This window comes from Lissotriton vulgaris, chromosome 5, assembly GCF_964263255.1.
Source record: "Lissotriton vulgaris chromosome 5, aLisVul1.2, whole genome shotgun sequence".
In the NCBI taxonomy this organism is placed as follows: Eukaryota; Metazoa; Chordata; class Amphibia; order Caudata; family Salamandridae; genus Lissotriton; species Lissotriton vulgaris.
The window spans coordinates 1,599,436,450-1,599,460,059 of NC_141693.1; the positions used below are offsets into that span (position 1 = coordinate 1,599,436,450).

Consider the following 23,610-nt stretch of genomic DNA (forward strand, 5'->3'; position numbering starts at 1 on the left):
CCTGAAGGCTCATTTTTATCATTTGGTTTTGAGAGTGAGGTACAAAATCTCTCCGCTCAAAGGGACATCATCACATATATCAGCAGTGTACAAGTGTAACTTGTGCAATTACATTACACATACTTATTACAGCCAGACTCTGCCTGGGTAGCATCTCTTGTCTGAATAGGAAAGTGCTATGATGATAACTGATCCAGTTGGTAGCACTATCCAACAGGCTCCTGGTGGTTGCTCCAGTCAGGCACTTCCTATTTTTGTTTATTCAAACTATTTTTCTCCCTATTTTTTTTACACCAAATGTACCTTCACATTGTAGTCTCACCGTCAGTGCTCCTAAGTGTAGTGGGACGGGCCCTTCCCAAAGTTTCCTGAGGAACCTTATAACAATGATGAATTTTTCATGACTTGTTGAATAGAACATTTTCAAGTATATGCAGCAAGAATTTAAGAATCTTGTAAGGACTCGTGCTTTCTCCATCTTTACTACTCCAAAACAGCAGCCAATTAAAAAACAGTAAACACAACTACATTTCCCATGAGGATTTGAACCACATCTGCTCAACAGTCCACCAATAATACAAATGCATAACATACAAAACAGTAAGGAATCATCTTTCTTGACTGCCTCTTTCTTTGCGTCAATGTAACTCTAATGTATAAGTAACACAAAAGTCCATAACAGGAACAAGCCATAGGACCAGGAACCCATTCAATGTAAAGTCACCAAAGTCTAGAGAAACACTGACACCCAAAGGGAACTGTGGGTAAGGGGCTCTTCAGTCTTGCTCGTCATCGGAGAACAAAGAGAACTGTAGCTCCAGGTCGCTTCAACCCTGCTTCTGATCAGAGCCTGAAAAAAAAGGAAAGGAATTAATCCAGATCCACAACCCAAAAAGAATCATACAGGCGGGAAAAGGGCACTAACATTCTTGATATATACATGTATTAGAAATCAATTACATAACTCGGCTTACCTGTCCTAACGTGTGGGATAATCCTCGCGTCTGAGTCCTTAATAAAATCTAAAATTCTTGTTGCATATGCTTGAAAATATTCTATTCTGTGGCAGGGCCAGAAGCTGTGATTATGCTGATTCAAAGCTGCCCAACCACAACAGAAGAAGCATGCATAGTAGGAATGTAACGAAAGACCTTGAACACAAAGCTAGATGAACAATCAGCAGCCTGTAGAATATCTTCCAACCTGGATCCCAATACAAACGCTTTGAAAGCCACAGTACCCCTAGCAGAATGAGCCCTGTTGGAAGTGGGGGTCCTTATCGCTTACCAACACCACTAAATGCTGGCAGCGGGAGTCCCCGAACCCTAACTTCAACATTAGGCTAAGTAAGGACACTGTCTGAGATAGCCCTGCTCAACCCCTTAGCAGCTTGGCACAAGCAGCCAGGCTTATCTCCAAGGCACGAGTGTTCAATATGTGCAGCCACACTCACAGTAACCCCATGATGTCACGACAAATAAACTCCACACGAGTTTTGATAAAATGAGTATCTATACTACTATTATAAAGAGAGAACTGTGTCCTTTGAGCCAGGTAAACTCGAAAAGTACACCACCAATCACAACACCCAATACAGCGTTGGAAAGGGGAGGTCAAGGAGATGGACATAGGCTATAGAGCACCACACCATATACATTAGAGGGGGGGGGGGGGGAATGTTAGGGGAAAAGTAGTCCGTATGCATACAGTGATTGCACGCGGCGTACGGCATCGTCACAATTCTTGAGAGAGGTGCAATGGCATGTGGGAGTGATGTCACGTCAACGCGACGTTCGCTGCCCGGACCGGAGCGCAGGAAAGAGCAAGGGACCCACACCCGACATGCGGGGAGGAGCGGAGGCGCGGGACCGACACACAACATTGGAGTGCCCAGCGCGTAGAGGAGCGGCGATGCTGGTGGGAGCGCTGGAAGGAGCAAGGGACCCACACCCGACATGCTGGGAGGAGCGGCAGCGCGGGACCGAGACCCAACATTGGAGTGACCAGCGCGGGGAGAAGCGGCAAAGCAGGTGGGGAAGGAGCGGCGATGCTACACCCGACATGCGGGAAGGTAATTTGACTTCTTGGCAGAAATACCCGGACACGGTGTGAGTGGGAAGGGGCCCGAACGTACTCAGTAATCAAAGCTGGTTTTTGCTATAATACTGGCGCTCGGAGGCAGAGTTCAGGCACCAGTCGGAGGGACTCTATATTGCAAACCCAAGAGTAATTGGCAGCAAGCAGAGGAAGTCCTGGTGGATGGGGGCTCTGCAAGTTGAGGGAGAGGGAGAAGCGGCAAAGCAGGTGGGGGAGGAGCGGCGATGCGGGTGAGTACTCTAGCAAAGCCTACCCGGACAACGTCGGGACGGGCTGCTAGTAGTATTAATATAAGCAATTATACGATACGACCACACAATACAAAACCAACATAAAAGAATGGGTAGGTTTCTTTCCGGTGGGTTGGTAGGTTCTAATCCCAACCCCCCCGCTCCTAACCAACAGTTAAGCTCACTTCTAACCGCTTCCAAAAGGTTAGGCCAGTCGTATTGCCAGAATCACACACGTTGCAAAAGGAAACAAATAATGCAATGCGTAACGATATTCTCTTATACTGTGCAATAGAGAAACAATGCCATAAGTAGCGCCACAGTCATGTACTTTGCAACTGAAGAAATAATGCAATGCGTATCACCACCAGCATGCCCTGTACCAGGAAGAAACAAATCAATGTGTCACGCTACAATCCTGTACAGTGCAATGAAGAAATACACAGCACCATGTTATACTCAGATACTGTGCACCGAAGAAATAATGCCAAGAGCCACATTACAATCAGGTAATATACAAGGGAAAAATAACGCAGTGCGTAGCGCACCAAGCATGTAGTTCGTCAGGCCCAAAGGAAGTCAGGCGTCATACGATAGTTCGTTAGCAGCAATAATGCAAAGTGTAATACAACAGTTTTACGTGCTCAGTTACCAGTGCCCCCGTTATGGATCAAATGATGACACAAAAGTATTGCTTCCCACTCTGGCCCCAGCACTGCCCCTCCTTGGGTTAGCAGGGTCCGGGATCACAGCCGAAGTAACGGCTCGCGCAGCTGACTGAAACGGGAGGCCGAGAGAATGTCCCTCAGAGTCCGTACCACACCCCAGGTGTTGATCCATATTACCTGGGGGGTGCGAACCCACTGTCCTCCCCGACGTCAGCGACTTAGGCCTTGATCCAGAACCCCGTCACAGGGTGTGGCAAACTCGGGCCGGTGACTCAGCTCTTTCGTGGCTACCAGTCCAGGCCGATGTGAGTGACTCCGAGGGCCCACTGACTTGGCCCTCTTTCCCGCGGTCTCAGTCCACACCGATAGCCGCCCTCAGCACTGTGGAGACTTTAGGTCCAATTCGGTGCACCCCCTACTCAGGCACTCCTGACCAGCGCCTCAGGCTGCACTTCAACACGTACACCACGCTTCTGAGACTCGCCTCTTCTCTGGTGCTCACGATGATCCGGCACTCTTCACCAACGCCCGCTTGCACCTCAACACGCACCCTGCGCGTTCGAGTCTCTCCTTTGTCTCCTGGTGCACACGATGTCCAGGCGCTCTTCACCAATGCCGTGGCTGCACCATGACACACTCCAGCGCGTCCGAGACTCACTTCTTCTGTTGGTGCCTACGGGGCCCAGGCGCTCTTCACCAACACTCGGGCCGCACCACGACACGCACCCAGCGCGTCCGAGATTCACTTCCTCCTTTGGTGCACCCAAAGCCCAGATGCTCTTTACCAGCGCCCTGGATGCAACCTGACTCGACACTGCGCGTCCGAGTCTCGCTTCCTCCCCTTTGGTGCACACGAGGCCCAGGCGCTCCTCACCAACACCCGGGCTGCACCACGACACACACACTGGGCGTCCGAGCCTCACCTCGTCTTCCCGTGCACACCACGACCAGGCGCTCCTCACCAACGCCTTGACCCGCACTTCAACACGCACCCAGTGCGTCCGAGACTTAGCTTACTCCTGCGTGCCCCCGATCACACGGCACAACTTCTGAAGGTCTCAAGCTGCAAAAGCACGTGCAAACCGCGTTGCTTGGGACTTCTCCGGAAATTTGTATGATCCTGTATTTCCAAACAGGGAGCCAGCTCACCTCAAGCCCTTGGGGGTTACAAGACACAGCACAAAGCACAGTCTTCTTCAAGCAGGGGGACCCAGCGCCTCCAAGCACAGTCCTAATAGCCTCTCCCATAGTTAGAACGGCAAACTGCAGACCAGCCACAGATCACGAAGCAAGGGTTGGTTTGTCCACAGCAGTCTTCAGTTGCTTCTTCTTTAGCAGAGGTTCCTCTTGACCACAGAATGGGTCACGCCTTTGCAGTCTCAATCCATATCTGTTTCATTCCCACTTTCAGGGGTTTCAACTCTCCTAGTTATAGCCCTTAATGTCTTTGAAGTTCGTATGTGCCCAGCTGGTGGTGACCCTTTCCCATCCCAACCAAGAACCATCTAACCTCCACAGATGCCTCTCTGAAATCCAGGGGTGGATAAACAACTCTGCGTTGAAACTCAACGGGTCCAAGACTGAAATTCTGCTGCTTGGACAAAAAGGGCTTTCCCTTCCCCCTAACATCTGGCCCGCCTGTCTAGGTGAACCCCCTGCCCCCAAAAATGAGGTCAAGAGCCTTGGAATTTGGCTCGAGAAAGACCTGTCTTTTAAAACCCAGGCAAAAAAAACGGCGGGCATTTGCTTTGGGCTCCTTAGGTCAGTTAGGAAGATCCTTCCCCTGCTCCCTCCCATCTCCCGGAAATTGCTGATCCAAGGCCTTATCCTATCTAGGCTGGATTACAGCAATGCCATATATCTGGGAGCCCCTGCAGCCACCCTTAATACCTTACAGAGAATTCAGAATGCCGCTGCTCGGCTTCTCACTAACACCCCGGCCCGAACATCGGCCAAGCCAGCCCTAAAGCAACTTCATTGGCTGCCAGTCAGAGAAAGAGTCATGTTTAAGGCTCTCTGCCTTTCCCATAAACTCCTTCATAACAAAGGCCCTCCCATCCTCAAAAACTTTATCATTCCCTACAAACCCACCAGATCACTCCGGTCGGACCATGAGAACTTCATCACAGTCCACAGAGTGAAAAGAGCCCGCTCCAGGGGACGGCGATTTTCTGTGAATACGGCGAATCTTTGGAATACCCTCCCCCGTAAACTGAGGATGGAATCCAACCACCTCTCTTTCAGGAAATCTTTGAAAACTTTCCTTTTCCCTTGATCCCTCTGATTTCCCCTGCAAACCCACCCTCTTTGAATGTCTAGATTCCAGCGCTGGGATGCCTACGGGTTACTACGCGCTCTACAAAACTCTAATTCATTCATTCATTCATTCAGGGGTCCCTGACCCCTCCCTAAATCAGTTCTGGGTGTCTCCCTCCCAGTGTCACCTCTCTCCCTTTAACACTGGGGGTGTGGATCCATAATCACTCAGCAGGAAATGGGTAAATTGGTTTATAGCACCAGCCCAGGCCTTTTCACCTTCCCGGGCTTCTCCTCCCCCCCTACATCTCAACCCCTCCCTGGGTCAAGACCTCTCCCAGCTCCTCTCACCTTTCAGTTCCAGACAGACAATCCACATTTCAGAGACACACATATATGCTCAGAGCACAAAACACAGCCACTTTCTAAAAGAGTGGTTTCTGAAGATACTGTGACAAAACCACCTTCACAGAAAAATGTGTTACAACACTGTGAGTTCATACATACTAAAGTTCACCTCTCCATTATAACCTGACAGGAAACTCCAAACGAAATGGAGAGTTTTACTGTCAAAGCACACACCTCAGCATATGTTCTGCTTTTACCTACGCTGCAGCCTGCCAAGGGGTTACCTGGGATCTACCACAGGGGTGCCCAATATGTATCTAAAAGGGAAAGCCAGACCTGACAAGTGGTTGCACTTAGCAGGACAACATGCTAACTTAGCATTCTGCGCGCAGGCCCTACACGGAAGGCCTGAGTTCCCTTCTCTGTGCGCTCTTGCATTACTAGCCCTTGTACACACAGTGCATAAACCCTAGGGACTTTACTAGAAAGGCAAACATATCAATCATGGCCAACCAATCACCATTTCATTTTAAACAGGGAACTCTTGTACTTTGACACTGATCAGCAGTGGCAAAGTACCCAAAGCATCTAAATTGGCTATTCTGGGTCAAGAAAACGGTCTAGGGGAAAAGCAAAAAGTTTAGGGAACTTTAGCCAAAAAGGCCAAGTCCTATAAGCCCCATAAACAAAACACATTGATGCCAGCATGAGCCATGATCCAACGGACCCAAAGATACAAGGTAGCATCAGAACCGATTTAAATGGTTTTTGAATTGCCAACAACATGGGGGGGTAAGCTCTATGGATCGAAGTGCATTCCTTGTAAACTTTCAAACATTTCACCACACACAGTTTTGCATTGTGAGGAAAAGCTGGGTAACCAATGGCCCGGGACATAGTCTTCGTCCTTTTAGAAATAAGAAAAGAAACACCATCAGGAGAGAACAACCTACCTGTCAAGTCAAGGGCTTTGACATCAGACACCCTTCGACACAAAACCAAACATAAAAGCATTGCTAACTTTGCAGAAATCTGTTTCAAGAATAAATCCGAACTATCTGGCCAGGAATCAAGAAGGGACGGAATGCTGTTCACATCCCACAATCGTGAATATTGAAGCCTCGGAGGGTTCGCCACCCTGATACCTTCCAACAACTTACATACCAGAGGACACATACCTACGGGTTTGCCATCAATGAGATTGCGCACAACTGACAAAGCTGACCGGAAATTATTTACCGACCTTTAACATAATCTAGACTCAGCACACTCAAAAAGATAGTTGAGAACATCTTTTAGTTTGGATCGTACTGGATCCACCTTGTTGAAAGCACCATCCCACCCATCTCTTCCAAGCATAAGAATATTGTTTGTGCGTGGAAGGAGCTCAAGCTTGTTGTATAAAAGCAGTAGACGCCGTTGAAATACCTTCAACTTGCCCATGCCTCCCGATGTTTTCAAAGCCATAAGAGTTCATTTGCTTTGGTTAAGATGAGGATGGGGAGCGCCCACTGGACCCAAAAGAAAATGTGGGAATACAGGAAGGAGAATGGGAAGAGCCACAGACAACACCAGTCTTCCAGACAGGGATCATCAAGACTAATGATGCCAACTGTTGCCTGGCTTCAGCAATGACCCTCAGAATGGGATTGCATAGTTCACCTGGCCTTCTCAATTCTGAAGAAATGCATCCGTGGCCAGAGACCAGTCTCCAACCGTAAAAGTCCTTTAGTTGAACATCCAAGTGTGATGTGAAAAGGTCCACTTGACACAGACCTTCTGGAAAATTCCAGGATGGAGTTTCCAATCAATGTAGTTCACAAGAAATCTGGAGTTCCAATCCGCCACTAGGTTGTAAATGCCAGGAAGATACTCTGTCGGTAATGTAATCTTTTGAGAGAGGAAGAAGTGCTGAAATTCTCTGGCTATGTTCGCTAGAAGGCGAGACCTGGTGTCCCCTAATCGACTGATGTAGTGAACCGCCAATATGCTGTCCATACGAAAAAGAATGCAGCAATTGCTCTTCACCGGGGAGAGGGACTTTATGGCCAGAGGCTCTAAGCAATTTATATGAAATCAAAGTTCTTCTGATGACCACTGACCGCCGGTACAGAAGTCCCTAGCCCCAACGGCTGGCATCTAATTCGATTATGACATCGGGAACCGCTCCGAAAATAGCTCCGACATTCCAAGCGTCCATGGGTAGAAGCCACCACTGTATTTCCTCCTGAGCCTCAGGAGATAAGGGAACTTGACAATCGTAGATCAAACCTTTCAGAAGATAATGGACTTTTAAGTGCTACAGGGCTCTCTAGTGCAAAAGGCCGGGAAATATAGCTTGAATCGAAGAAGCTAACAGTCTCACATTCCGAGCCAGGGATCTCAAAGACACCACCCATTCGAACAGAGTCAACCCCAACTCCCGTTTTGATAGATTTTACCTTTAGGGCTGGTAGAAGTAGTTGGGCCTTGATGGAATCCACCTGAAACCCCAAGAACTCTCTTTGTTGAGAAGGAACCATCGCGGAATCCTAGGAGTTGATCACAAACCCCAAGACCTGGAGCAGGGACACCGCCCAAGACAGCTGAATCAGGAGTTGATCCCCGTCTAGTCCAGGTTCTGAGCTCCACCATTTCACTGTACTAAAAACATATTACTGCAGAAACCTTTGGGATGTGGCCAAGTAGGAGCAATCGCTTGTTTTGACAAAAATACAGAATTTTAGATTCTATGAAAGACATGTCTTGCTGGGGGAAAAAGGAGAGGGGGGGGAGAAATCTGAACTGGTCTCTGAGAAAGTTTTATACGGCAACCCTACACCATTTACTACACCCAATGATCTGTTGAAATTCTTAGCCCATTTGTGAGCAAGGTGATGCAATCAGTCCCACCACCACTCAACCCAGGGGATTCAAAAGACTAGAAGGATTTGTTACTTGCGGAATGATTGTTGGAGGCATGTTTACCCCTGGTGATGCCTCTGTTGTAATGCCCTCAGTAGCCCCTGGATCTTGAGGGGTAGAAGCCTGCCTGGAATGGGCCCTACCCGTAGCCTATACCTTGACGGACTAAGCCTGTTTGAGGACCTTGCTGGTTGAAACGGCCAACCTAATGTCCTCTGCTGTGGCCGGCCCAGCCATAAAGGGGATTGAATACATTCTTCAAGGAAAACTGGTCCTTGTCAAGTGAAGCGAAAATGTTCATAAATTTTCCAATGTCTGACAAATTGGTCCCCAAAAATTTGCCCCTCTGCCAAGGGGCCTGGTTCAGCTGTTGCCAATTCGACTAACTGGAAGTAAATCCCCAACAGCACTGATTTGCAATGTTCAGAGCTATGGCACAGTTGGTTTTGCCCAATAGACAAATAGCACTCTGGGTCCACCCCACAAGGTCTTCTGGATGAATGGGGGCTCCTGTGTCCTAAGCATGGAGGGCTAGCTCTAGAATTTTTGCCAAGGGGGCTGGGCAACTTATCCCGACAACCTCTAGGGGCTCCGTCTATAACCTTCATGTGGTCTCTATTGAATTGCTTAAGGAAGCTAAGCATAGTGGAGTCAATGTACGAAGTCAGAGCAGTTTTATTGGGAAGGTCAGGCCTAGGGCACTTGGCCTGGATTGGACCTCCTTTTGAAAGCTCTTTCAGAGGTGGTGTTGCATATAGCCTAGCAACTGCAGGAGCCGGAACCCAATCCCAGGACCTGGGGTGGATATCTGTGGGTTCAAAAGTGAAGGGGGGAGGGAGAGAAGAGTGGATTGAGTGAGGGAAGAACGTTTGCGTTTCCTAGGCTGTTTAGTCTGTGACTGGTAAGAGGAAGAAGTGGTGTCAGTATCTGTAACAGTGTCAGGGGAAGTCATTGGAGTTGGAGAGCTCAAATGCTTCTTAGCACTATAGATGTGTTCACCTAAAAACACCCTGGGACAACTTATTATAGGCATCTGAATGCGACCAAGTGGAATCAGTTGCAGGGGGCTGGGAGGAACCCATTGGAGGGGTAGGGGAAGGGCAGCAGGGGGTCCCGAAAGCTCCTCCAAGAGTTTAGAAATGAGTTGGGGGGCCAAGGTAAGTGCTTTGTCAAAGGACCAAATGGTCAATTACGTTCACAAGGCCCTCATAATAATAATCTTTGTCCTCATTAGGCTCATAAGCCTCCAGACCTTGCTCAAATGTCTTGTAGTAAGACATGGTTGCAAGCAGGGGTAAGCCTCGAAATCTGAAGTCCCCAGAGGGAAGCAAGGATCACAAGTGTGGAAAGGAGGGGGATTGGAATCAGGGCCAGAATGGCTGTTGTGGACACCGGGCATTTCCCTGGTGAGCCACCAGGTTCGGGCTGGTTTTAAACCCCTGGGCGCAGTTTTTGTTAGTGGGGGTCGTTTTTGCAGCCTTGCTGCAATAACGGCCCCCTGCAACAAAGGCGGCATAAAGCTTTCCACTAGCACCCCCTCGCCCAAACTCTCCCCCCGGGGCCTTCCGAACTCTTTGCCAGGGCAGGTTTCAGTACAGCCCTGATTGGAATAGACCCTGATAAAATAATTATTACAGCCCTGGGAGACTCAGTTGTGCAGGGCGTCACTTGGAGCAATGACCTGGTAGCAGGTAACAAAGCAATAATCTAATGAAAGTTCCAAAAATGGTGAGGTTTTATGAGAAAAAACCTCCACTCAATAAAAATGCAGATTTGCATGCATAAAGTTGCCCCAAGTCGCATTTGCCTGCAACCCTCCCCCTATTATTACAGCCCAGGGGAGGAGGAACCAGCAAGATGTTGACCGTTATGTTGCTGACTGCGAGACAATGAGCGAGAGAGACGCGTCGTCAAAGGTATGCGCATGTAGCCCAATTGGGCTACACACGACTTCGCTCCCAGTAGGGGCTGCCACCCAATAAACGGCTGCGTGTAAGCACAAGGGACAAGAGAAAAGGGCAATTCTTTTTTAGAAGGGGGAGCGCAACATGCACCCAGGAGAGCGGGAGGGAGGGACAGGGACCGAACAACGGTCACACCACCCGTAGAGAGCATGCAGTGATCTGGCAAGCCTTGCAACAAACCAGAACAGATAGCTATAACAGAGCACTAAAATCACATTCAAATACCAATATCGATACTAATTTACATATATGTGAAAAAAGAGAGGCACTTATCTTGACTGTTTTGTAGGTTATGCCTGTGCACTATTGGTGGGCTGTTGAGGAGGCGTGGTTCAAAGCCTTGTGGGAAATGTAGTTGTGTTTACTATTTTACTGTTTTTTTATTAGCTGCTGTTTTGGAGTAGTAATTATGGAGAAAGCATAATTGGAGCCTCCGGCACTGCCATAGAATGGGGTATTATGGGTTTTGAGAAACGTATGACACCTGAGTGGAATATTGAAAAACACTTTGCGAGCTTGAATACTGGGTACCTGAGGGTAGCAAAGACACTGAATGGGGTTGAAGGGTTCATGGGAGGGACAAGAGACATCTTATAAATGGGGGCGGTGGAGAAAAGTAACCAAGAGAAAGCGGGGAAACTGAAGAGGATAACAGAGAAGAATGCTCCAAGAGTATGGGGAGCTCCTTAAGGGGGAGAGTGAAGAAGAGTCCCTGAAGGAAAAGAAGTTATCAGAGTGGGGGGAATGCCAAAAGGCTATGGTTAAAGGGAATATGCCGGGATAGAGGCCAGCAGAGCAAAAAACTGGTTGGAAAGAATGGTGCTAGAGGGGGTGACAAATAGTGTGGAAAGATGGAGAGAGAACACCTAGGGGGGAAGGGGGAGTGATTACAGAAACATATGGGGAGAATGCAAGAGAGATTACTGTCATCTAGGGAAGTCGAACTTCACCTGAAGAGGGATACATGGTTGATATGTGGGGATGAAGAAATGAGTAACTGTCAAGAATGGAGAAGACACCACGAGGGATGTTGAGTGATAGAAAAATAACATAGCGGGTGCAAGGGCTGGTGGGGAGTTTCTCAAGGAAACGAAGGAGAGAGAGTTCATGAGAAGAGGTTGATGCAGAAACACCTGGAAAGAATGAAGGAAGATTATGTGGAGAAAAGGCAGGGGTTACTTAATTAGTGATGAAGCAAAGAGTAACTGAGTGACTATCTAGAGAAACGATAGAGACGATCTATGAGGAGTGAAGTAGAGAGTACAGGGGATAGGCAAGAGTTCAAGTAGCTGAGAGGAATACTTTGGGGGTGATGACAGATATATTACTGGGATATGAGCAAAATAACGATGGATTACACCCAGATCTGTGACTGGGGGTGAATGTTTTGCCATTGTGCAACATTCCATCCATCATCTTGTGTGTTTTGCTGTTCACCCTATGTGGGAAGGGTATGCCCAGACGTGGGTGCCTTGCTCACTACGCCACTGGAGTCAAGCTATCCTGGCTGAAGACGGCTGATAGCCAGAAACCGGTCTCAAGATGCTTGATTCCGGTCAAGGGAAGACATGTCTTGGCAGTTCGGGCTGGACTGTTCCCATGAGGCACAGGGTCAAGACTGATTTGCATATGGCCATGTCTGAACAGGGGTGGCTTGGTGAGCAAAATAACAATGGATTAAACCCAGATCTGTGACTGGGGGTGAATGTTTTGCCATTGTGCAACATTCCGTCCATCATCTTGTGTGTTTTGCAGGCAAGAGAGAAAATAAATGTATGGTGGACAGAGAGAGCCAGAGTGATGGCGTAGATACCTTGAGTGAAGAAAGACACTATAGGGATCCAGGGAGGGTGCAGAATATGATTTAACTTCAAGATTAGACCTGGGCGAGTATCTGATATTTGAAACAATATGGACATTTCTGTCATTAACGATAAATAAGGCTCCCGGTTTTTCGTTTAAACTGATTTTTACATATAAATACAGACGGAAAACAAGTTTTCCTTTGTCTGTATTTATATGTAAAACCGGGAAAATACTAGCACATTTTGTGGCGATGCCCTGCTCCACAGGTATGGTGATTGCTCACAGAGTAAGTATCGCCTCTGGATTGGTGTTATAAGTATTTATAGGGTGAGAAAAAGCCATTCAAAAAACAAGGCCTCGTTAAAAGTGAATGGTCTTTTAAAGACCAGTGAAGTACTCGGGTGTTTTTAACAAAAAAAGTCGCATCCAGTTCCTGTGTGGGAAGAGTCAGTGCGGAGCAGAGCAGGGTCAGAGCTCAGAGCCCCCAAAGCCCCCAAAGGCCGAAAGCCTTCGGAAAATTGCTGAGTTCATCGGGGCACGGGCTGTTTGTAAAATTATCAGCATGAACTAGGGCACATCATGTGCATGTTACTATAACCACTTTCGCGCAGTCCAAATAAATAAAGCATTAACAAACGCCCACTAACTGTATGTCAATGCTTTCAATACAATGTATGTAAGGGGAGAGTAGTGAAATAATATAAAAAAAATAATGGGTGCCTGGCGTAAAATCAGCGCCGAGAAGTGTCCAGGCGGCTGCTAGTATGGTGCGGTAGCCGTCAGTAAGGAGAGTGAATTCGTTAGTAGCAGAGTTGTGGATGATGTCAGGTCTATCGTGAAAGAACTGAATAGTAAAATGTTGAATAGGTGGTGGGCTGCTGGACATTACGAAAAGAAGGTGTATGGCATGTCAGGTGTAGGCGAGGGATGTAGGGAGGTAGGGGAGGATGAATGACTTATTCCCTCCTGTTGGCAATCAATTGTGAAGCAAATGATTGGCACAATAATGGGCAATGCGGGAAAGGCAATGTGGCCAATGAGGCGTGCGAGGAATGGGGTATTTATAAGGCGTGTGGTACACTGTACGTAGGTTAGGGACAAGGCAGATAGATGAGTAAGGGAACAATGGGTCACAGGGAAGGGAGTTGGTGTTGTAGTCACTAAGCACAGCTGCTACTTACACAAAGCACATGCATGCAAGAGCACATGTGACATAGAGCAGGGCAAATGAACAAAACATGAAATTGAGAAGGTCAATAATCAACACAGTACATAATCAACAACATGATGACAGAACAATAAATACTGATGACATACAGAGGATGCATCCTGAAGTTATAACGATGTAGACGAACAGATGAATCATCAAGATATAAAAGAACAATGTAGATATTAAATCTCAGAACTTGAAGATCAGATCAATGAGCAATATATGAAAGAAAAGAAAGATGTAGAAAATAAATTTCACTACTTGAGGACCAGAGCAAAGATCAAGACATGAAATGTCACCTTTTGACAATGTGATCAACGACCTGAAGATATCCACGGGCTGGGTATGAAATTCCAGTAATGGAAGAACAGAGATGGAATAAGTAAGATCATGGAAGAAGAGAGAACAGAGATGTCAGAAGTACCAATGGTGGCAAAGGAAGGAGTGGAGTATTTAGTGAGCGAAAGAATGAACGTCAGCAATGTAGAGATGCAATAGCAGGAGAGCGAGAGAGAGACAGTGTAAAAACAATGACAGCAGCAATGTTAAATGTTACGAGGAGGGAGGGAAAGAGGGAGGGAGGGAAAGAACAGGGTGCCGTGAATGAAAGAGGTAGGTATGGATAGGGAGAGAGGGTAGTGTTGAAGTGGCAGTGAGAAAAAAGAATGAAGGAGGAACATGGACGAGGAAAAAAGAGGAGCGAGAGAACATGTATAGAGTTAAATGTTAAGGAAGGGTGGGGGCTCGGGGGAGCTGTGAGGCAGAGTGGCGCTGCTGCGCCAGGGGAGGAAGTGAGTCCGCGATGAGCGGAATGAACCACAGATGGCACAGAGCAGTTCCTCTTGCCGCTGGTGTGAAAGGCAGGAAGTCCGTGGGCGTTGGCTGGGGCGCTGGGTCCGTGGGCGTTGGCTGGGTGGCCGTAGGAGCAGCAGGGAAATGTACAATAATACAGCCAGACCGTGTAAAAATAGGTCCGGAGGAAAGTAAAGCGAAGGCAGAGGCCGCATTGAGGAGGGGTGGACAGTAAAGCTGAGAAGTGGAGTGAAGGGAGGGGTGGGTGGGGGATTTGAAGGCGGTGAAAAAAGCAGAAGTAGAAAGGGCACGGTATGTAGTGAATTGAAATAGGAGAAAAGAGAAATTATTTATGGCATGACGATGAAAAAAAGGAAAGAAGACAGTGTAGTATTTTAGCAAAGGAGTGAAGGGAAGTAGCCAATGGTAAAGGCAGGTGGCAAGGATGCCAGAGTGTGAAAGTCAGAGTCAAACGACCCCCAGTGGAGCACCTAGAACCTCCGACCCTGGATAATTCCAGGGGACACCCAGCTCCCAAGACTCGACTTGGAAGAGGGATCAGGAACCTGCCCACAGAAAAGGGGCAGGGTGGGTCTCAAACCCGAGTCAGGACCTGTAATGTCCGGACCACACCCAGCTCACAGACTGAAACTGTCGAGAGGGATCATAAACCTGGGGGTAGTTGACAGCAAAGAAGTAACCACAGAGGCGCTCTCCTCGGCCTGGAACCGACGGAGAGAGAATTGTCTGACACCGACAAACCACAAACCACAACAGCAATTGTTAAGAACAGATAAGTGAGAGAAAAATGAGGCGCAGAACCATTGACATGAAAATCGTAATGACAAGTTGGAAAATGTGACCACTGAGGGGCACAGAGGGTTCTTGGATCGTGACCATGTGCAATTCTGTGGGGGGGGGGTCAGGAGTCTAGCCCAGAACCAGGCACAGGGGGCCCGCACACAGCCAAGTAGCCAACACCGGGACTCAAGGGGGAAAAAATAAAACGTTCCTTGACTCACCAATGTTAGGCAAGAGGCTGCGGCTGGGACACCCAATGCGGTTCGTGGAAGACCACCGAATTCCTCCTCAGAATGGATCAGGCAGGTACGATGAAGTAGTTGGGCGCCACGTGTGAAGGGGAAGGTCTTGACCCCTTCGGTCAGTGGTCACCACTTTTAGGTGTGGCTAAAATTCGCACATCACCAACACAGCATTTCACTGAGTAAGAGAAGGAATACACATGTAAGATACCAGACGTTCCAGTTGGAGTGGCACTTTATTTTTCAATTAACAAACAAAGAGCTAAATGCATATCAATTCAAGCAACAATGTCGTTTTCTAAATATGACCCAGACTTCGCTCTGTCTGGTAAAAATGCAGGATGACTAATGCTCAAAATATCTCAAAGTAATACTGGAATGAAATGTATTAAAAAACATAAACACAGATGATCAAAGATTCTACCCTACTGAGCACAAGAATATAGAACCCAACTGTCTATGGGCCAACCATCTACCACAGGTCCATTGTTATAGATTGCACATTACTATCAGAGCCCTGAATCGTGAGGGCAGGGCAAGGAGGGCGCAATTAGAGTTAGCTAAGATACAACATTTTGCTACTAATTCAGTGTCTGGAGACAGCTGAGAGTGAGGCCAGTTACCTATGTTAAAAAGAGCCTATCTTACAGGAATATATCTATGAAGAGAGATAGTTGAAGGGTCAGAGATCTAGAGAGAGAGAGATGGGCTATCTGCCCTGGGAGATCCACAACCTGAGTGAGGCGTCGACGTCCCAAGTCAGATAGTCTTCGGCTAGCCGAGAGATCCTTCCACGCTCATGCAGCAGGGCACCCGCAGGAAAGGTCTGACTTCAAATTTGACGGTTGGGTCTTGTTATACCTCAAATTGAGGAACTAAGGTTCTCCGGTGACACTGGCCTACGCCTTATTCTGTGCAGGCGGTTTGACCACAAGTGTTCCAGGACACCGGAAGGACACCTGTACTGAACATTTTGTTTTGGACGCTTCTGAACAGTGAACATCTTGTTTTCTTTCCTAAAAAGGACATGTTGTCATGTACATTTCTAAACTGTGACAGTTGGTCATGTGCATTTCTAAAACAGAGACAGTTGGTTACGTACATTTCTTCATATCTGCCCGTGCTGGACCTAATGATAGGAGCAGAGTATTGCCAAAGGTTGCTGTTTGAACTTGAGCAAGCTATGTTTAAAAAAATAATACTTTTAGCAATGTTTTCAGGAAGCTTATACCACGTGTACCAGGGTAAGTGTGTGTGTGTGTGTGGGTGTTGGTCTGGTGAGCTGACAGTGAAGCTAAACACTCTTTTGAAGGCCTATTTTCATCTTGTTTATTTTGGTGCACAAAAACGTGTGTTTGTAAGCCTGCATGCATAGTGGGCCCTGGGGCCTTTATTTACTACTGAGGAAAGCTAGTTATCTTGGCATGTTTTCAGATTTTTATCACGCAAGGCCCACATCAGACCTTCATGTTACCAAGGCTGTCAGAACTCTCCTTTCTGGTGATGTTAGATGGTAGAACGGGACCCTCCATCAACGTGGGTCTGCAGCTCCGGCCATAAGGCCACACCCTCTCAGTTTATTTAATGCATTTTTATATACCGCAGACTTTACCCAAAGGTGTCAGAGTGCTGTACAATAGAACCAATTCCTTTACATGAGAGAAATGTTACAAAATAGAATGTTACAAAAATAAACAGGAGACTAGAAGAGGCAAGGTAAAACCATAGAAGGCAAGAACACAATATCAAACACAGCAAGCAAAGAAAATATTACAAATTTACAATGAGGTGTTAGAGCGCTGTACAATAGAATTCAAAATTTGCAAACATTTGTGACAAGAATTTTCAATTCTATTAAGGACTAGGAGGCGAGGATTATGCTAGTCTCATTTCTTTATTTAGAAATGCCCAGCAGCCATGTAAAAAACCACATTACCCAGAAACACTTGGGTGATAACCATAGAGTCTGCACTATAAATAGGTATGTAGACAATCCCACTTCCTCTTTCTTTGGTGAGGAGTAAATCCAGGAAACAGCAAACAGTTCAAAAAGTCAATGCAAAAGCAAACCCCAGTCCAGGGAAAATGATGGAAAGTTCCAAAACAGCAACAGCTGACGGCAGAAACCAGGAATAATCTTCAAAGAAGAAAACAGGAGCATCCACGTCGCACTGTAGGCACGTCATTTGGGATCTGATCCTGAAAAGAGACACAAAGCCGTAATACACGTCCAGCATATAGAGGAACATGTAGAGAAAGGGTGGGAAAGAAAACAAGGCAATAGAAACTGTCGTAACAAAATAATGCATAACCATTGGTCAGTAAATACAATGTATAAACAACGGGTGGGATAATCCTCGCCTCCTAGTCCTTAATAGAATTGAAAATTCTTGTCACAAATGTTTGCAAATTTTGAATTCTATTTCAGGAAGGAGGCTCAGATTATGCTTGTTCAAAGCTCATCCAACACCACAGAAGCAACAGTAGCAAAAGGCTTAAAGTAAAAAGTCTTAAAAACAGAATCTGATGACCAATCAGCAGCTTTCATAATGTCCCACAAAGTGACTCCCAATGAAAAAGCTTTAGAGGCCATGGCCCCATGAGCAGAATGAGCACCAAACACAGAAACATCAATGCCCGCTTCCCCCATAAGCCACCGTACCCAGCGAGCCAATGTGGCAGGAGTAACGGGGCGGAAGGGCTTTTGCAATGCAATAAACAATTGACCTTGCATGTCAGAGCGAAGAAGCAAAGTACTCACCTCATAATCCTTAAGGCATTGAACAACACAAAGGTTGGGACGAGCAGGAAAAGAAGGGTAAGAAATAACCTCAGTATTAGTTTTAGTGCGCCTGGAAAGGTGAAATGTAACCGCTTCAGGTGTGAAACTGCGTCCAGCAAGATCTAACACGCAAACGTCTGAAATCCGTTTGCAGGAAAGCAAACACAGCAACATAGTAAGCTTGGCCGAAAGTTGCTTTCGAGATAACAAAGAATTGATCGGCCAAGCTTCCAAAAAACGTAAGACAACCGATACGTCCCATAAAGAAACATATTTGGGACGTGGAGGAGTAGCCATTCGAATACCTTTAAGGACTTTAGTCACAAGAGGATGTTCCCCCACAGTTTTCCCATCTACAGGAAGATGGCCCGCCGAAATTGCGGAACGGAAGTTGTTGACTGTACGGTACGCCAAACCAGAAGAAGAAGAAAGAGAAGCCAAAAAATTGACAATCAAAGAGACATCAGCTGATGTCGGATCAACTTGCCGTTGAGCACACCAATCACTCCAAAGTTTCCATGAACCTCTGTAACGTTTGTGAGTACCTGGGGCCCAGGCGTGGGTCAGGAATCTGGAAGCGTCCGCAGAAAGGCCTGACACCGCCCAACGTTCCCCGAAATCCGCCATGCCAGGAGAAGGAGAGAGCCTGACTGAACCAGGGGATGCGGATTCTGAAGCAGATCTAACAGGAGATTCTGCTTCCGAGGAAGAAGAAATGGCAATGCGCATGCCATTTCCAGGAGAAAAGGGAACCACGGTTGAGCCCTCCACAGAGGAGCAATCAGAATTAACTCCGCCTGAAAGCGTGTCGCATAGGCCAGAACCCTGGGGATCATCATGAACGGGGGAAACGCATAACATAGGGAGGACGGCCACGGTTGAAGGAAAGCATCCGTTGCCAGAGCTTCCGGATCTGGTCTCCAACTGAAGAACCGGGGAAGTTGGGTGTTGAGACGGGACGCAAAGAGGTCGATCAGACAAGGACCCCAAGCCCGGAGGAGCTGGCGGAACACACGTGGATGGAGTCTCCAGTCGCTGAAGTCCTTCAGATACCTGGAGTTCCAATCCGCCTCAAGATTGCGACAACCAGGAAGGTATTCCGCAATAACTGATCTTGTTTTGAAGACAATAGTGCCAAAACTCATTGGCAATCTCCGCCAACAACCTCGACCGAGTCCCTCCCAGCTTGTTGATGTATCGGACTGCTGATACATTGTCCATCCGGAGAAGTATGCAGCAGCGGGACTGAAGAGGAGACAGACACTTGATCGCGAACGATCCCGCCAGTAACTCCAGACAATTTATGTGGAGTGAAAGTTCCTGCGGAGACCATCGTCCCCCTGTCGAGATCGGGCCGCAGCGGGCCCCCCAGCCCCAACGACTGGCATCTGACTCGATCACAATCTCTGGAGAGGATCCGAAAAGAGCCCTGCCGTTCCAGGCCTCCAAGTGATCCAGCCACCACATCATTTCCGACTTCGCTTCCTCCGAGAGAGGAATGTGGTCGGAATAACGAAGGCCCCGCCGAAGATGCTGAATCTTCAGCCGCTGCAAAGCACGGAAGTGCAGTGGAGCAGGAAATATCGCTTGCAGTGAAGACGCCAAAAAACCGACAACTCGAGCTAACGATCTCAATGACACTGTCGGACTCGAGATAACGGAATTCAATTCCCGTTTGATGTATCGAATCTTCTGACGAGGCAACAGAAGTTGACAAGTGAGGGAGTTGATCTGGAACCCCAAGAAATCTATCACTTGAGTAGGAAGTAGTACAGATTTGGGAACATTCACTAAAAACCCGAGAGACTGAAGAAGGTCGACAGTCCACTCCAGATGCATCATCAGCTTGATAGGGCAATCCGCCAGAAGGAGGATGTCGTCCAAATAGATGATCAAACGGACCCCGCGACTGCGGAGGGACTACACAACCGGACGTAACAGCTTGGTGAAGCACCATGGTGCTGACGAAAGGCTGAAGGGAAGAACCTGATACTGATACCAAGTTCCCAGCCACTGAAACTGCAGAAAGCAGCAATGGGGAGGGAAAATGGGAACAGAGAAGTAAGCATCTTTGAGGTCCAGTCGGACCATCCAATCCTGTTCCCGCAGGAGATCCCTCAACAGATGGATGCCCTCAATCTTGAAGTGACGGTAAACTACTCCCGCATTGAACTCCTTCAGATTGAGAACTAACCTCGATCCCCCTCCCTTCTTCTCCACCAGGAAGACTGAGCTGGCAAAACCCTGAGGGTGGCGCACGGTCGGCACAATTGCCCCCTTCAATTCCAGAGACCTGAGTTCCTCTGTGATGAACTCTTGACTTTGCTTTGAGAAATAGAGGGGAAAAGGAGGATGGGACTGACGGATTGGCTGATAGAACTCGAGTTTGAAGCCCTGAACCGTCTCCAGCACCCATGCATCGCTGGAGATTGATCGCCAATTGTGTAGAAAAAGGCGAATCCTGCCCCCCAGAACAACACTGCATGCAGGAAGAATTCTCATCTGAAGTGGCGGAATCGTGATATCCGCCGGAGGAGCCACCGGAACGTCCTTTTTTATACTGGCCACGGCCTTTCCTTGATGGATAGAAATTGGAACGCTGGGTGTAGCCCGAATCTTGTTGGCCTCCTCGTTGGGACTGGTACCCCCTTTGGGAGGGTTGCTGATGACCACGGCCGGAGGAACGTCCCCTACTTCTTCCGGCCCTGTTGAAAACCGGACGAAAGGTCCGGCGAAGAGATGCTTGGGCTTTATCCAGACCACTGAAAGTATTGACGAAATTGGTCAATTATTTTAAGAAGGGTTGCCCGAAAAGCAGACCCTGGGCAGCAGGGCCCGACTCAGATGTCGCCAGTTCTGCCAGCTTAGGGTCTAGCTTGAGCAGGATGGAACGGCGCCTCTCGCTAGAGAATGCACAGTTGGCATTGCCCAACTGGCAAATGGCGCGCTGAGCCCATTCAATGAGTTCATCAGGGTCAACCATCCTGTTGGTACTCTTTGCCAGAAAGCCAAGATCTAACATCTTGGTGAGTGGCCCCAAGAGATCTAGAACCTTGTCTTGGCAGGCACGCCAGGACCTGTCGAGACCTTTCTTTGGATCCTTCGCAAATTTGCGTAAATAAGTTATCATGGTGGGATCCACCTCAGGAGTCTCAGCCAGGTGGTCTGCCAGGTCAGGCCGGGGGCATTCAGAACGGAGGCGGGCACGTACCTCCTTCTCGAATGGCTGACGTATGTGTTGTTGAACGTATTCCGTCACCGCAGGGGACGGTAGCCATGCAGTGGACTGGGGATGGACAATGTCCGCAGGCTCGAAAGTGAGAACTGGAGGGTGTGATGGTGCATCAACAAAATGCTCCTTACATTTTTTCTTCTTTGGAGGCGGAGGAGCGGGATCAGAAGACGAAGAGGATTGCTGATCATCACTCTCGTCATCCTCCACAATAGTAGCAGGCTTGGCAGAAGACAAAGACTGCGCCAACTTTCTGAAGTCCGAAGCATGCGGATTACTTGGAGAAGAAGAAGAGGACTTTTTAGCCACAGGGACCCAACCCTGCTGTTGGGCATATTTGGTCAAGTGCCGCTTCAGAGGCGTAATAATAATATTCACTCATAATGCACGAGTATCGTGAAATATGCCCACAAATAGAGGAAGGACAATAATAAATAATGCCAAAGGCAAAATTCACAGGGGAGTGAAAAAACCCTCACAGCAAGTCAAAACAGCAGAATAAACCACTGGCAATAACAGTAAAGAGTGGAGGGAGGACTCGCTGTCACACAAAAACGTCACTCTAGGCAAAGCCTATGCAAATTGTTACAGCCGGAGACTTTTGCCAGACTCCGGCGTCAAAGGGGTCAATTCTGAAGGCTGTGGGCGTTAACGTCGCGAAGGACGTCCTTCAGTGAAGCTCCGGTGAAAGGAAAACACGGAGCGCCGGAAATACAAGAACGCGCATGCGCGATAACCGGCTGCCTTCAGGAAGCAGGACAGCTCGCGTGAGCAGCGCGAGGCCGTCGGGACCCCCAACTCCACTCCACAAAGCTTGAAAGAGCACAGGCACAAAGCGCCCGGCCCCTGGAAGGAGAACCCTCGCTCCCAGCCACGTTACGCCGATAATGAAAAACGGAGCTTTCAAAACCAAACGCGGCAAAAAGCGCAAGCAGAGCGCACTACAAGGCACAAACAATGCAGCAATACAAGCACACACCAGAGCAATTATAACAATAGTAAGGTAAGAGAGCACTTAACTGGCTACGGAGCAGCAAAGAAAGAGGAAGTGGGATTGTCTACATACCTATTTATAGTGCAGACTCTATGGTTATCACCCAAGTGTTTCTGGGTAATGTGGTTTTTTACATGGCTGCTGGGCATTTCTAAATAAAGAAATGAGACTAGCATAATCGGAGCCTCCTGTCCTGAAATAGAATCAGTTACGTTACATAAGAGAAATGTTACAATATAGAAAGTTACAAAAATAAACAGGAGATTGGAAGAGGTAGGGTAAAACCATAGAAGGCAAGAACACAATATCAAACTCAGTGCCACTGGAGACAACAGTACATCACGAACCATGAACCTGAATCTATTTAAATACAAGATGTGAATTCTTCAAAAGCAACTCTACAAAAGGGTAGTTAATTTTCTTCCTTGTCCCCAACTTTTACCGCCAAATGCAGCTGCCAGGAGTCCTCACCTTTACTTTGACCAGCATCTTCCACCGTTAAGTAATGGGGTACCGCAGTCTCACGTGTTTTGGGAGCACCCGCGCACCGACATCTGCCTCACTTCCACCACAAGGAGACTGACACCAAGCAAAACGCGTCACTGCGCACTACGGTTGACTAAACAACGGATGCACTACGATATTCTACAGTTCCCGTCCTTCGACGTAGTTCCCACCCAGCCTTTAACAGAATCGGAATTATTCGTGGACCACATCTCCCAGAGACTTTTGGCCAGGGTTACGTCGCTCTCACTTTCCCGTTGGGTACCGAACAGCGCATGCTGCTCAGAGAGAGGGTTGAACCGCACGCGCGCAGGCATGCGCAGACTTCATTTACGTATTTATATGCCCATGACACATTGACGACGTCAGGCCTGTCACATTTGGTTCCGGACTTTTGCGCATCTTTTAACCGGCGGTTTGGGGTGAGGTTCACGGCTGCCTCCTACCGTTCACCACGTCTGTGCCCGTTGCCATTATAAAAACGCATGCCTCGAGTTCGAAAGATTGATTGAGAGGCGCGTGTCAGCAACAGAATTGTAGGTGACGTGACGATTATCCCTTGTTCCTGTGTTAGCTATGCTTAATGAGCCTTGCTTGCAGCAAATTAGTATTCATGTATACGTGATAAAATAATATCTGTTTACCCAACTGTCAGAGTTCACAAGAATCACATGCTTTTAAATATAGAAAAACATCCCAGCAGGCGTCTACTGAATGCTAGGATAACACTCGCTATTTTATTTTTTTAATATAACACGTTAGGATCCTCCAATATGTATA

The 23,610-nt window shown here is 47.7% G+C and overlaps 2 protein-coding genes across 4 annotated transcripts in view; one reads left to right on the forward strand and one right to left on the reverse strand.

Annotated features, from left to right (window-relative positions):
• NEDD8 (NEDD8 ubiquitin like modifier) overlaps window positions 1–23,017 on the reverse strand; it is a 145,117-nt gene extending 122,100 nt beyond the window's left edge. The window contains exon 1 of the mRNA XM_086923737.1: window positions 22,798–23,017. Coding sequence (XP_086779863.1) covers window positions 22,798–22,815 — 18 coding nt within the window. The 5' untranslated portion in view covers window positions 22,816–23,017. The remainder of the gene's footprint in view (window positions 1–22,797) is intronic.
• Window positions 1–23,610, forward strand: part of GMPR2 (guanosine monophosphate reductase 2) — a 320,471-nt gene that overhangs the window by 74,908 nt on the left and 221,953 nt on the right. The window contains exon 1 of one of the 3 annotated variants that reach the window (XM_086923733.1): window positions 23,146–23,366. The exons of 1 other annotated variant lie outside the window; for it this stretch is intronic. The gene's annotated coding sequence lies outside the window, so the exon portion shown is untranslated. Of the gene's footprint in view, window positions 1–23,145; window positions 23,367–23,610 lie in introns of those variants that run through there. One more of the 3 variants, XM_086923735.1, reaches the window with a different exon arrangement.